The sequence below is a fragment of the Tupaia chinensis genome, unplaced genomic scaffold (genome assembly GCF_000334495.1).
Source record: "Tupaia chinensis unplaced genomic scaffold, TupChi_1.0 Scaffold000477_1, whole genome shotgun sequence".
NCBI lineage: Eukaryota > Metazoa > Chordata > Mammalia > Scandentia > Tupaiidae > Tupaia > Tupaia belangeri.
In genome coordinates this window covers 2162823-2175695 of record NW_006159986.1, presented here as the reverse complement: position 1 = coordinate 2175695, position 12873 = coordinate 2162823, and the positions used below count along the sequence as shown (strand labels likewise).

The following is a 12873-nucleotide window of genomic DNA, read 5'->3' as shown; positions in this document are numbered from 1 at the left end:
CTTTCCCTAAGGGAGTTCATCCAGCTCCACAGAGCAGCAGCAGCAGCAGTGTCATCCCACCAGAAAATTGATGGTGCAGTCACACAGGGCAGGCCTGGGTCATACCAGCAGCTCCTCACAGTGACAAAGACATGTTAAAGCCACATTGTGCTTCTCACCAGGCATAAGAAGAAAGGCTGCATGCATGAACTACACACAGGCCTTGTAGTCTCTTCACCCCAGTGTCCAGGGCAGACATCCCATCCCGGAGCACACACCCCAGAGAGCCATGCATTCAGCCATCTTGGCACATGCCTCTGGCACCTGGATTACTGCAAATGTTACCAAGGAGACAAGCCAAGACTAAAACCATCTTTCCTTCTAGGGTGTGAGCTGGCAGCACCCTAAAGGATTGATTTGGAAAATTACGGAATACACATGGCCTAAAGACTCACTGCCCTCACAAGTGTCATGCTCTCTGAGGACACCAGGGTATAACACACAAAAAAGAACAGCCTATTGTACAAATGCGTGTAGTGAGCCGGGAACGCCAAGCACACACCTCATGACCTCTTGTTACTGTGGCCTCCCTGAGCACCTCATCCAGATCACCTTCGACTCAGATTACACCTAGAGAGTCCAGCACCCTCCACACAATGCACCAGTCAGCTCTCGGCCCCATTAGACCCAATGGCTGCCTCCTGTTAGGAAATTTTATAACACCCTCTTTGTAATCCTAGAGTAAAAATAATAGACATTTCATAAAACACAAAATTATTTTTTAAAAAAGGAAAATACCATAACTGCAATACAAAGGAAAATAAAAGACAGTATTTTTAGTTAAGGTATATTGACTATATTAATACTTGGGCTCAACTACCCTGGACAGTGTGATGAAAAAGACAGAGGCTTTCATCTTCTAATAAATGTGTAATTTTTAATGACATAAGATCACTCCACAGGAGAAAAGGAATATGTAAGAGTGGAAGTGAGGGGGAGCACTCAGAAAATAACTAATATCAAGAGAAATAATAACTGTCTAGACATACTCATGTATGATAAGGAAAAGTACTTTAATTGAGATAGGGATCCCATGCCAGGACAAATTACAGACTCCGGAGGCAGAAGAGAGGTAATATCAACATAATGACCTGTACTGCGTTCCAAGACATCTTGTCTTGAAATCCCACCCCATTAAGACATTCATTAACTCTCCAGTGCTTTAATAAAATACTTCTGATGGGTGACAGCAAATTGAGGCTGATTAGGAAAAGGAACAGTAGCACAAAGGATCTTGAAACAGTAGTCGGATAGATCTGTGGGGACAATAACAGGATAAGATTGAAAAACAACAGGCAACCCCAAAATAAATAGGTAATTTCAAATATAAGCTTTCTCATATCAATTTTCTATATCCCAAAAAATTATTTTAATATGCTGGTTGGTCATAGAGGAAATGCTACTATAAAATCCTAACAGTCCAGTGGAATAGTTGTAAATCTTGTGATAAAAGGATTATCCCATGTCAGGCCAACCAGCATGCTTGGCTCTCACCCAGTAAATGCCCACCTCCTCTCCTTCCTCTGGCCCTCCCATTTTATTGTGACAAGTCCCACACATTTCCAAGACTTGCCCAGGGCCAGTTGCTGAGACACAGCCATGGGCATAGTTCTCAAATGGTCTCATTCCTATGACATCTTCAATGTCCTCAGAAACACTCCCTGGAGTGCTCCCTGGCAGAGACCGAGGGCAACTACTGCACGCAGCTGGCCCAGATCCAGGCTCAGATCGGGGCCCTGGAGGAGCAGCTGCACCAGGTCAGAACTGAGACCGAGGGCCAGAAACTTGAGCATGAGCAGCTCCTGGACATCAAAGTCCACCTGGAAAAAGAAATTGAGACGTACTGCCGCCTGCTGGATGGTGATGGAAAGTAAGTGAAACGCTTGGAAAATTCTTTTTGTACCTCTCTTAAACGACATCCAGACACTGCCTATTTGCCTTCCATACTTGAAGCCTTTTCTCCATTCTCATTGCAGAAAATGCCTCTGCAATCATATCTTCCATATTTTGTATATCACAGCATCTTTTTCCTCTACCTTGCGTGACTCCAATTATCCCTGCAGAAGTTCTCATTTCTTGTCTATATTAATCACTGAGGGATTCAACATCCCTCCACTCCTCCACCTTCAGTTCATTTCTAATATCGCCACTGCCCTGAAATAAATGCACTATGTACAAACACTCAGGGTCCATATAGAGAGAGGCCCCAGGTGTGTATCTGTGCGTATGTTCTCCTTAAATCTTAAATTCCTGGGTTTAAAAAGTCAACCAGAAACAAGGTTTTACAATATATCTTCTCATTTAATTACCTTCAGCTCATGCATACAAAAATCTTAGTATTTTCTTCTATCGAAAACTAAGATCTGTTTTTGGCCCACCATGTGCACTTGAGATAATTGATTCAGTGAATATTTCTTAAATGATAGTAAACAGAAATCTAAAAGAATAAACTATAATTTTTTTTAACAGTTCGTGCTCCAAATCAAAGGTTTTTGGATCAGGAAGTTCAGGGAATCCATCGAAAGGTAATAAAATCTAGTTTTATTTCTATTGCACCAAATACTTTGACATTAATGATAGTAATAAACTATGGAAACAATATGTTTAAGTAATTTTACCTAAACTGCTCTGAACTAAAATATTAGCGTAGGTAAAAGTATCCCAAGCTATTTTATAAATATGTACTAGAGACCAGAAGTTGGAGTAATAGTTATGTTGCTGGACTCCCACGTAGTCAACCACAGTTTGCGTTCCAGATCCGGCGGCTTAAATCTCATGCCAGCGTGTGTGCATGCATGCCCAAAATCCCAAGAGGAGAATGGAGGAGAAGGGACTGGTGTGGCCATCCCCCTTGGAGGGATGATTTCTCACTTTCTGTCTCTGTCTGTCTCTCCAGTGAACATCCACGCTCTATAACAAAAAATTTCCAAAAAAAAAAAAATCTGTATTTACTCATTCACTAAAAAAGGTACATAATATATTATAAGCAGTAATGTAATTCTTTGTAACATCATCTTTTATGTTGGATATATGTATTCATATATATTTTATTTCTAGATTTATCCAAAACCACATTGGTAAAGACAGTGGTTGAAGAGATAGATCAACGTGGTAAAGTGCTTTCATCGAGGGTTCACTCCATTGAAGAAAAGCATCTAAAGTGACCAGTGGCAAGGCAGAACAAAGGGCTCCTTTCTGGCTGTCCTTTTAGAGAAAAGAACAACGGGAAAACATCCTGCACAACTGTATTATTGGAAATTCCAAGGATAATAAAAATACTTTTTACTCTTAAAGATAGTTACTTAGCAAAAATACCTGTTTCTTAGTTAACTTTTAAAGGATATTGGGCATTTGCTTTCAGGTTTTAAAAAATGATGTGCATCTTTCCTAATCACTGATGACTAATAAATAATTATTTGTGATTTTTTTCTATGTAAAATTCATAGGGAGATATTTATGGAATGCATTTTAGTTGCTTTTCACTCTAGTTTTAAATAAAAGTCAGTATTATCACATATTATTTAATACTGAATATTCATTAGGTGTAATCTTTAAGTCCCACTATGTCTGCATGGGCAAATAATCTGAAAAACTTCGGAAATTCTCCAGTGACTGAAAAGTCCCACTGCTAGATGTCACATTCCTGGCATTTTACAAAGAGCCTATCTTTTTATATATATATTATTTATATGTGTGTGTGTATATGTACACATATGTATATTATATATATAATTTTACATGTAATAACTATACATCTTCACAATATACAGCATGGTCTTTCCCCGTACGAATACAGTGCATATTATCAAGTCAAAGACATTATCACATCACCAAGTTACCTTTTCACTTTAGTGTCTATTAAACTTTTTTTTCCTGATCCCCTCCCTCTCACTCCCTATTACCCAACCATTCTTACCCTCCCCCTCCTATACTGTTTTTAATTATCTACAGTTAACATCTCTGCTATTATTTCTTCCATCTTTTAGTTTCTGTTACAAAGTGCAGATATTCGATGTATATTAACTGGGAACATACAATACCCATATTTCATAGTCTAGTTTGCTTCACTAAATCTTCCATGTTCTTCTGCTCTGTATCAAATGTCAGGGTTTCCTTGCTTTTTATGGCTGAGTAGTACTCCATAGAGTATATGTACCACATTTTTTTAATCTGTTCATCTGTTCTTAGACATTTGGGTTGATTCCATGTCCTAGCAATTGTGAAGAATGCTGCAATAAATATGGATATGTAAGAGTTTTTCTGACCGAGGGTTTTCCTATCCTTTGGATAAAATCCAAGAGCCTATCTTAAACTCTTCTAGGATTCTAGATACTTCCTGGGATCCCATTCCTCATCTCAACAGGATAATCTCTGGAAAGATCACAGCAATGAATACCTACCCATATTGTTGTTGTTGTTGTTGTTTATTTTTTTTTAATAACAAGGATAGTAAGCTTTTTTCTGTAAAGCCCCATGTAACAAATATTTTAAGCTTTGAAGGCCATAAATTCTATATTTTAAATGATACATTCAGCCATTGTAGCAAAAAGCAGTCATAGACAAGAGATACACAAATTAACAGAACTGTATTCCAAGAAAACTCTATATATGGACACTGGAATTTGAACTGCAAATTCAAATGCCATAAAATGTCATCTACATTTCATAAAATACTCCTCCTCCCCTTGGTTTTTGCCATAGGGTGCACATGCAGCCAGAGAGAGATGGAGAGAGACAGAGAAAGAGAAAATGAGAAATCACACCCCCAGGGTGGATGGCCGTGCTGCAATCCCTTCTCCTCCATTCTTCTCTTGGGATTTTGAACACACATACATGCACCTGGCATGAATTTCAAGCCACCTCCTGGTCCCAATTACTCCTCTCCTCTCCTGTTGTATTTCTCAACCATTTAAATAAGTAAAATCCACTCTTAGCTAATTGACTGTACAAAAATACAAGACAGGCTAGACTTAACCCCACCTATCCATGTCGTATAACTCAAAGTCTCATGAGGTTGGTGAAAATTGCAATTACTATCTTTCTACCTTTCGGTATCAAATGTATAATAAGAATTCTCAACAAATATTGTATTTCCTAAGAAACAGCAGTTCTTTTACTTCTCTAATATATGGCCGGGTCGCAGTGAAAACATGAATTCTACCCAACAAATTAACAGTCACAGGGGAATTCAAAGTAGTAAAGAAAAGGATATTTACAAAATGAAGCAAATACAAGAAATTCATAGAGAAAAAGCTCCCAAATGCACAATATCCAAGACCAGGTACGCAATTTGTAAGACCCAGTGCAAAACAAAAATGTAGGAGTCAAAATCAGGAAAAATGTACTGTTTCAAAGCTACTAAAATATAAAGCTTTTCCCTTTATTCTGTCGTTGTCCTCTCAACTTGCTTTAGGTTTTTGTTGTTTGACTTTTGTTTTGCTTCGTGGCTTGCTATTTAATGTTGTTCTAAGCAAAGAAAAATTAAAAATTTAAGTTATTGGCATACATTTTATATTGTGCAATGCCAGTTTTACATTCAAATATAGAAACATTTAACTCATATACGGAATCACTGCTAGTGCACAACCCATGTTTTGTCACTTATACATGCATATGCATTTTGTTCTTACTAAGCCAGTGGAAACACTAACAGTTGAGAACTCGGCTGTTTTTAGTTCTTCTCTTTATACACACGCATTCTACTGACACTTTGTACCTTTAGTTTATCGATAAGAAAAAGACAGAAAGAAAAAAACACTGATGATAACATGTATGATTAAACCACTCTGCAGTCTATTCTGGATGGGAAATCGCATTTTGTACCCTGTGACGATGCTCAGGAAATGAACATAAGCTAATTAATTAATTTTTTTAATGTTTCAGAAAAATAAATAAATAAATAATGATTGTTTTAAATTTTAAAAAAAACTGTGTTGCCCTCCCTGTCTTTCCATGTCATTATTTTCAGAGTAAGTGGTCGTCTAATACAGAAAAGTAGCACAAGTAAGGGCAGTACATGATAGGGTTCCTTGGTCATTTTTCTTTCTTGGAACACCCAGGCCTTCTTTTTGAAGCAAGTTCAGTATCAATGCAAAGCCTAGCTTCTCAATCATAGACATAACTTGCTTGGAGTTTCGCCAAATCTCGCACATGGTGGACTGGCCAGAGTGTTATACACGTGACATTGCATGCCCTCTGTGCCACTAAGGCAGAAGAACCCGCATATCTCACACAGTCCTCTGCTCGCTGACATGTCCCATAATCCCATCAGAATTCACTAGCTAGACATAAGTTCAAAGATTAAATTACTAAGAATTTCGAGATGGCAACCAAGAGCATTATATGGGGATGGCCCTGTAGCCCAGTGGTTAAATGCTGAGCATTGGGTGCTGGATTCTGCATGGCCCACTGCAGTTCAAATTCTGGCCCCAACGGCTTGAAAATCACACCAGGTACTCATGCCTAAATCTCAGCAGGATGGAGAAATAGAGGAAGAAGAATTGCAGCATGATCATGCCCCTTGGAGGCTGCTTATTCTCTCTCATGCATGTATGCACACACCAAGTATTAAATCAAACAAGGGACCCTTCCAAACATGAGACCTTGTGCAGCTGCACAGGTTTTATGCCCAGGAAGCCAGCTCCATTTTTCAGACATGATCACAACATGCTGATTTAAAAATAATAATAATAATAATAATAAAACCACCGAAGTACAGAGAAAGCCAATTGTAACAGAAAGGGCACACTGCACTTTCTGGTAAAGGAGTTGTCAATATGAAGAGACTAAAAAGCAAAACAAATAACGCTAATTCACCACTTCCTGCCAAAGAAATAAACCAGAATTCCCTGAATATATATTCAGCAAAGGAATTGATGTAAAATTAAATTCTGGGTAAATTCTGTTGAGTTCACGGGATGGAAGGAAACATCCCATCCTCAAGCTGTAGAGACTTCTGATTTCCACTGCTGCTAGTGCAGAACTGCTGATGAGCTCATTACAGTTCCTTTGCAGATGGTCTCCATGTTCTCTCTGCTTTAAAATCTCCCTCTCCTTCGTCTTCTGCAGCATTGCTATGATGTAACTAGAAGCAGATTTTTAATTCTCTGTACCTCTTAAATTGGAAAACTGATGTTTCCAACTTATCCCAGAAAAATCTCATCCTCTGCCTCATTCTTTTATTTCTCTCTATAGGAACTCCAATAAAGTGTTTGTTAGAACTTTTTAACCGTCATTTTTTCTTTGAACTTCTCTTCCATAGTTCAATCCTCCTCACTCTCTCTCTCTCTCTTTGTCTCACTCTCTCTCTCTCTCTTTGTCTCACTCTCTCAGAATTAGGTCTTTCTGTCTTTCCTATATTTTTTTCCCTTGACTGTGTCTTACCTAGTGTTTAATTTATCTGTTAAAATTTTTATTTTAGTTATGTTTTTTCATTTCTTTTTAAAATGTACCTCATCTTTTTTGATAGTCACTTGTTGATTTGCAATACTTGTATTATTTTACTTCCTAAACACTAAAACTTCGTTTTTTTATATGTACTGTCTTGTAATTTCATCATTTTTGGCCTTTCATGTCCTATTCTACAGATTGTAGTTAGTGTTGACTCTTAGACATCCATGGTTAGTTTCTTCACAGATTTTCTTTATTTTATTACAAGCTTATATTTTGTTAAAATGTATTTTGGGGAATCTTGAAGACCAGGACTGACATGTTCTCTTGTGGTTACCTGGAATAATACCAATTTGAAACATCTTCATTTCTTTTTGTTGCTGTTGTTTGTTTATTTTATTTATTTATTTACAGTCAATCACTGTACATCAATGTAGTATAAAAAATGAGATTTTTCTATCCAGTATACATTGTATATTGGCTCAATCAAAGATATTACCAAACATGTCATCAACAAATAATTTTCTATTTCTTGTTTCTTATATATTTTGCTTCCCCCCTTCGATTCCCTACGTCTCACCATCTACCAACTTCCCCCCTTCTCCCACACTGTCTCTGGTATGTACAGTTGTTTTCCATGCCTTTTTTTTTCACATTTTATTAATTCACTAAAGATCTTAATTAATTTTAAGACTTCCAATAGCAAGCACAGTTGATATATACATATTTATGAGTGTATGTCTGACTTTAGACATAAACCTCAATGAGTTAAGTGAACATACTGTAAAGTATCACCTCGCTGGGGCTATCTAGCTTACTGCAGTCATGAAATAGGTATTAATAGGTATTTTTCCATGCATTTTTTTAATTTAAAAAAGTTTTAGTTTTAATAGATCAAAATTAAAAATGTTAAGAGAAATTTGCTTAAAACTTAAAGCCAGAAAAAAAGATTAGGATTCAGTTCAAACAGTAGGTAAATGAACCAATCAACAGTTCAAGAGAAGACAAAAATTCTTAAGTATGGAAATCAAAGCATCAAACAAGATCAGTAATATTTTAGACTAAAGTCAAAAAATTCTGTTTCAGTAGTTCAGACTCAATTAATCTCTCTTCTTCGAATTTGCAGTGTTACTGTGGTCTGATCATTCCATTTAAACTCTGGAAGTTAACATTCAACTCCAGACTTGTTCTACTATTAGACTGGCCATTTTCTTGGCTGTTTCTTGTACTCTTGTTTCTGTGTTTCCTGGTATAGCACTCCCTTCAATGCTACTTGGACAGCTGGTTTGGTGTTGGTGAATTCTTTCAGGTTTTGTTTATCTGAGAATGTTTTTGTCTTTTTCTCCTAGATGAAAGATAATCTTGTTGAGTATAGTATTCTTGGTTGAAATTGTTTTCCGCTTAACGCTTTGAATATATTTTCCCATTCTTTCCTTGCTTGCATTGTTTCCGATGAGAAGTCTGACGTTAGCCTATAGGATATCCTTTGAAAGTAACTTGACATTTCTCTCTTGCTAATTTTAGTATCTTGTCTCTGTCTGTGTTTTTGGTCAGTCTGGCTATGATGTGCCTCAGGGAAGATCTTCTTGGGTTGATTCTATATAGGATCCTTTGTGTTTCTTGGGTCTGGATATTTAAGTGCCTCTCTAGATTGGGAAAGTTTTCTTCCAGGATTTCATGGAATAGATTATCAATACCCTTATTAGTTTCTTCACCTTCTGGAATACCAATGATCCAGATGTTTGGGCATTTAATGGTATCTAATATTACTTGTATGTTAGTCTCTTGGGGGGGGTATTTTCTCAGTCTTTTTAGTGAATTTCTCTAGGTCAGAGGTTCTATCTTCTACATCTGAGATTTGATCTTCTGCATGATCTAATCTGCTTTTGATATTTTCAATGTATGTTTGATTTCTTTATTATGGCCTCCATCTCTAACAATTCCGTTTGGTTCTTTTTTATGTTTCTTCTTTCAGATCATGCAAGAACTTCTTCACCTCCTGAAACTCAGTGTCTCTTTTCCCCTGCATCTTCTGGAGTTTGTTGTTTCTCTTCTCTTGCATCTCTGTTAGCTTTGTCACTATGACTATTTTAAGTTCTTTTTCTGACATTTCCAAGTGTGCCATTGTATTCTTTGAGAAGGAAGAGGAGTTATTCTTTTCCATTAGAGGAGAGATATTTTCTTGGTTTCTCATATTTCTTGTGCCTCTGCAGTGGTTTCTGGTCATCTAATGGATTATATTTTTTTTCCTATTTTTTTAGAGTTAAATCTGACCAATCAGAAGAATGCAGAAGAAGGTGACCTCCAGTCTGAAAATAGTACCGTTTTTCTCCCTTTGCACAACTGACTCAATGAAAATTGAGGATTAATCTGAACCTAGAAGTATTCATTTATTTGGCTACTTATCACCTAGACCTGTCTAGAAAATTAGTGTGGAGGCTGAGCAGAAAAGTGAAAAAGGTAAAAAGAAAAGAAAAAGAAAAAAGTCAAAAAAAAAAAAAAGAGGGGGAAAAAAGAAAAAAATTGGCAAAAAATGAAAAATAGGGCTGCTCGGAACTCAAATACAGATGGCTGCTGACTGGCTTATCCTATGGGGGCAGGGAGAAAAGTAAGAATTAGTAAGTCAAAAAGGCAGCAGCAGCTGAGAACTAAGTTTAAAAATTAAAAAAAAGAAAATTAAAAAGAGAGAGAGAGAGATGGAAAGAGATAGAATAAGTAAGATGCTCTAACTTGGCTCCTGGCTAGACTGGGGAGCAGGAGGCTGAAGTCTGGGCAGAGAATCTTTGTGGTCAAAATCCCTAAATGGGACCACTCAGAACTCAAAAATAGATGGCTGCTGATTGGCTTATCCTGGTTCCTGGCTAGACTAGGGAGCAGGAGGATGAAGTCTTAGCAGAGGGTCTTCAGTGGTAGAAATCTGAAATATCTTAATTTCTTAGATTGGGGTTTCTTAGACTCAAGGGGAGTGAATTCAAATTGCAAGACTGTCAGTCGAAAAACACTTGCACATCCATGTTTCATGTTGCAGCACTATTTACAATTGCTAGGACATGGAATCAACCCAAATATCCAAAAATAGATGATTGGATTGAAAAATGTGGCATATGTACTCTATGGAATACTATTCAGCCATAAAAAAATGAGACCCTGAAATTTGATTCAAAGTAGGCAAATATGGAAGACTTAATGTTGAACAAAGCAAGGCAGCATATGAAAGACAGACTTTGTATGTCCACATGCAATATATACTGAATGCCTGCACTATATAGCAGAAATTCAAAGTTTGAAAGGTAGAATAGTAGGGAGGACAACTGTAGATACCAGGATAGTAAGGATAAGGGTAATACAGGGGTGAGTGATAGGAGGGAGGGAGGAGAACAGGGAAAGAAAAAAAAACAATAGATTTAATTGACACAACAATGAAAGTTATTTGCTGATGAAAATGTATATGGTAATGTCTTTGCTTTGACTGGTATGCACCATATTCATGCTGGAAAAAGCATTGTGTACACCATAAAGATATATAGTGATTAAATGTAAATTTAATTAATTAATTATTTTTAAAACCTGAAAAACAATTGCAAGATTGTACAAGATTAAGGCCATGATTATACGTCATTAGTATATACCAATAATAGCAGTATTATTAAACTTTTGACAGCATGATTTCCTGTTTTGTTCATTTTGCCAGGATGTGGATTTTCTAACGTCACCTTTTTCCCTAAAGGTAGTGTTACTGATCAACTAAGTGTGGCTGCTGCTTCTCATAGTCAATGAAATGAGAGGCAGAGGCTGGTGAAGAAGTGAGTTCTTCACCAGTCAGTTACAGGGAGACAATCAGCAAATACCATCAAACTGTCTCAAAAAGTTCAATATTCCCACCATGTTCTCTGTATATATAGGTATAAGATACAAGCATGTGCAAATCATTCCTCACCACAATCAATCAGAATCAATCGCTTTCTCCTGAATAATTATCCTGATTCCTTCAAATACTCATTCCTGGTTTCTCATCTGACCATACCTCAAAAAAATCTCCCTATGACTCAGCATTTGGTCAGATGGTTCTTGTTAGAGGTCTTCATTTCAAAATAGCTGCAGTTTTGCTAACCCTTAAGCTGATCTACTTCAAAACAGGTTTAGGACTGTATAGCTGTAAGCAAGATTCCAAGTTTAGCTTTGATTTTTGGTCAGGTCCAAATCTTATTTCTCAGTGATGCTCTTAGCCAGAAAATTTATTTCTGTTTGAACATATTTCCAGGAAAGTTCAAGGTTCTGTATTCACTCACCACTCATATTTTAGCTTTCTTATTTTTGTTACTTTGTTTTAAAAAAAAAAGGAATTATTTTATTTTATTTTGAGCTTAGCAATGAATTTATAAAGACATTAACTGTAATTTTATCCAGCACTAGGCTGTTTTACAGTGGAAGGACATTTCAAATTATCTTGTTTAAATCCTTAAAGTGGAAATATCAGAGTATCTTTTTATAAACTGGATTTTGTACCAAATTTATTTGTAAATATTACAGTGAAAGTTCTGATGTACATTTGGGACTTCTTGGTTATTTTTTAATTAATTTTTTGCTTTTTATTAAAGTACTAAGTGTACCGTGCTTTAAAAGTCAAATTGGAAAAAAAAAAAAAAAAAAAGAAGGTCAAATTGTGGTAAAAGACACAAAACAGCAGTCTCTTGTTCCCTACCTCTTTTCACCTCAAGTCCATTCCACAGGCAACCACTTAAAACTCTCAGTTATTTTTTGTTGTCTTCATATTCTAAAATACTATGTTTTATTCTATATTGATTTTTCAATTTTAGACATTATGTATTGCCCTCTTAAAAGAAAGTTGAGAATTTGGCTTTTACCACCTTCTCCTCTGATAGAGCTATACCATAATATTCAGTTGTATCAATATTTACCTTATTTTTTTTTAAAGAGACTTTTTGCTATAGAGTATGTGTGCTTGCTGGAGAGACAGAGAGATAGAGACAGAAAGTGAGAAATGACCCCCCAGGGAGGATGCATGCCCCAATCCCTCCTATTCTATTCTCTTCTCAGGTTTGGGGCACATACGAACACACACCCAATGTGAGTTTCAAGCTACCAGGTCTAGGACTCGAATCCTAGTCACCACATGGGAGTCCAGTGCCTTAACCACTACACCACCTACTGGCCCCTCAATATTCAGTTTTTCCATCATTATGACTAAGTAAATAATGTTCATTGTTATGTCAGCTGGTATACTTTATGTTTCCTTGGGCAATGTTTTCTTCCATATGCAAACAGTAATTTTTTTAATTAATCTGGCTTCCTATGTATCTTAGTCTCCCATACATGATTAAAACCATAAAACAATCACTTCCATCTATACTCCCTAAAGAATTCACTGAAAGAATCCTCCATCCTCCTAGTCCATATGGCCTCTTTGTTGTTTAAGCCTACTCT

At 36.6% G+C, this 12873-nt stretch overlaps 1 protein-coding gene across 1 annotated transcript in view; it reads left to right on the top strand.

Moving 5' to 3' along the window:
- The window catches only part of KRT28 (keratin 28), a 9737-nt gene extending 6534 nt beyond the window's left edge, over nucleotides 1-3203 (top strand). Inside the window, exons 6-8 of the mRNA XM_006156035.2 lie at nucleotides 1692-1909; nucleotides 2509-2564; nucleotides 3097-3203. Of these exons, the coding sequence (XP_006156097.2) occupies nucleotides 1692-1909; nucleotides 2509-2564; nucleotides 3097-3203 (381 nt within the window). The remainder of the gene's footprint in view (nucleotides 1-1691; nucleotides 1910-2508; nucleotides 2565-3096) is intronic.
- Nucleotides 3204-12873: the final 9670 nt, after the last annotated feature.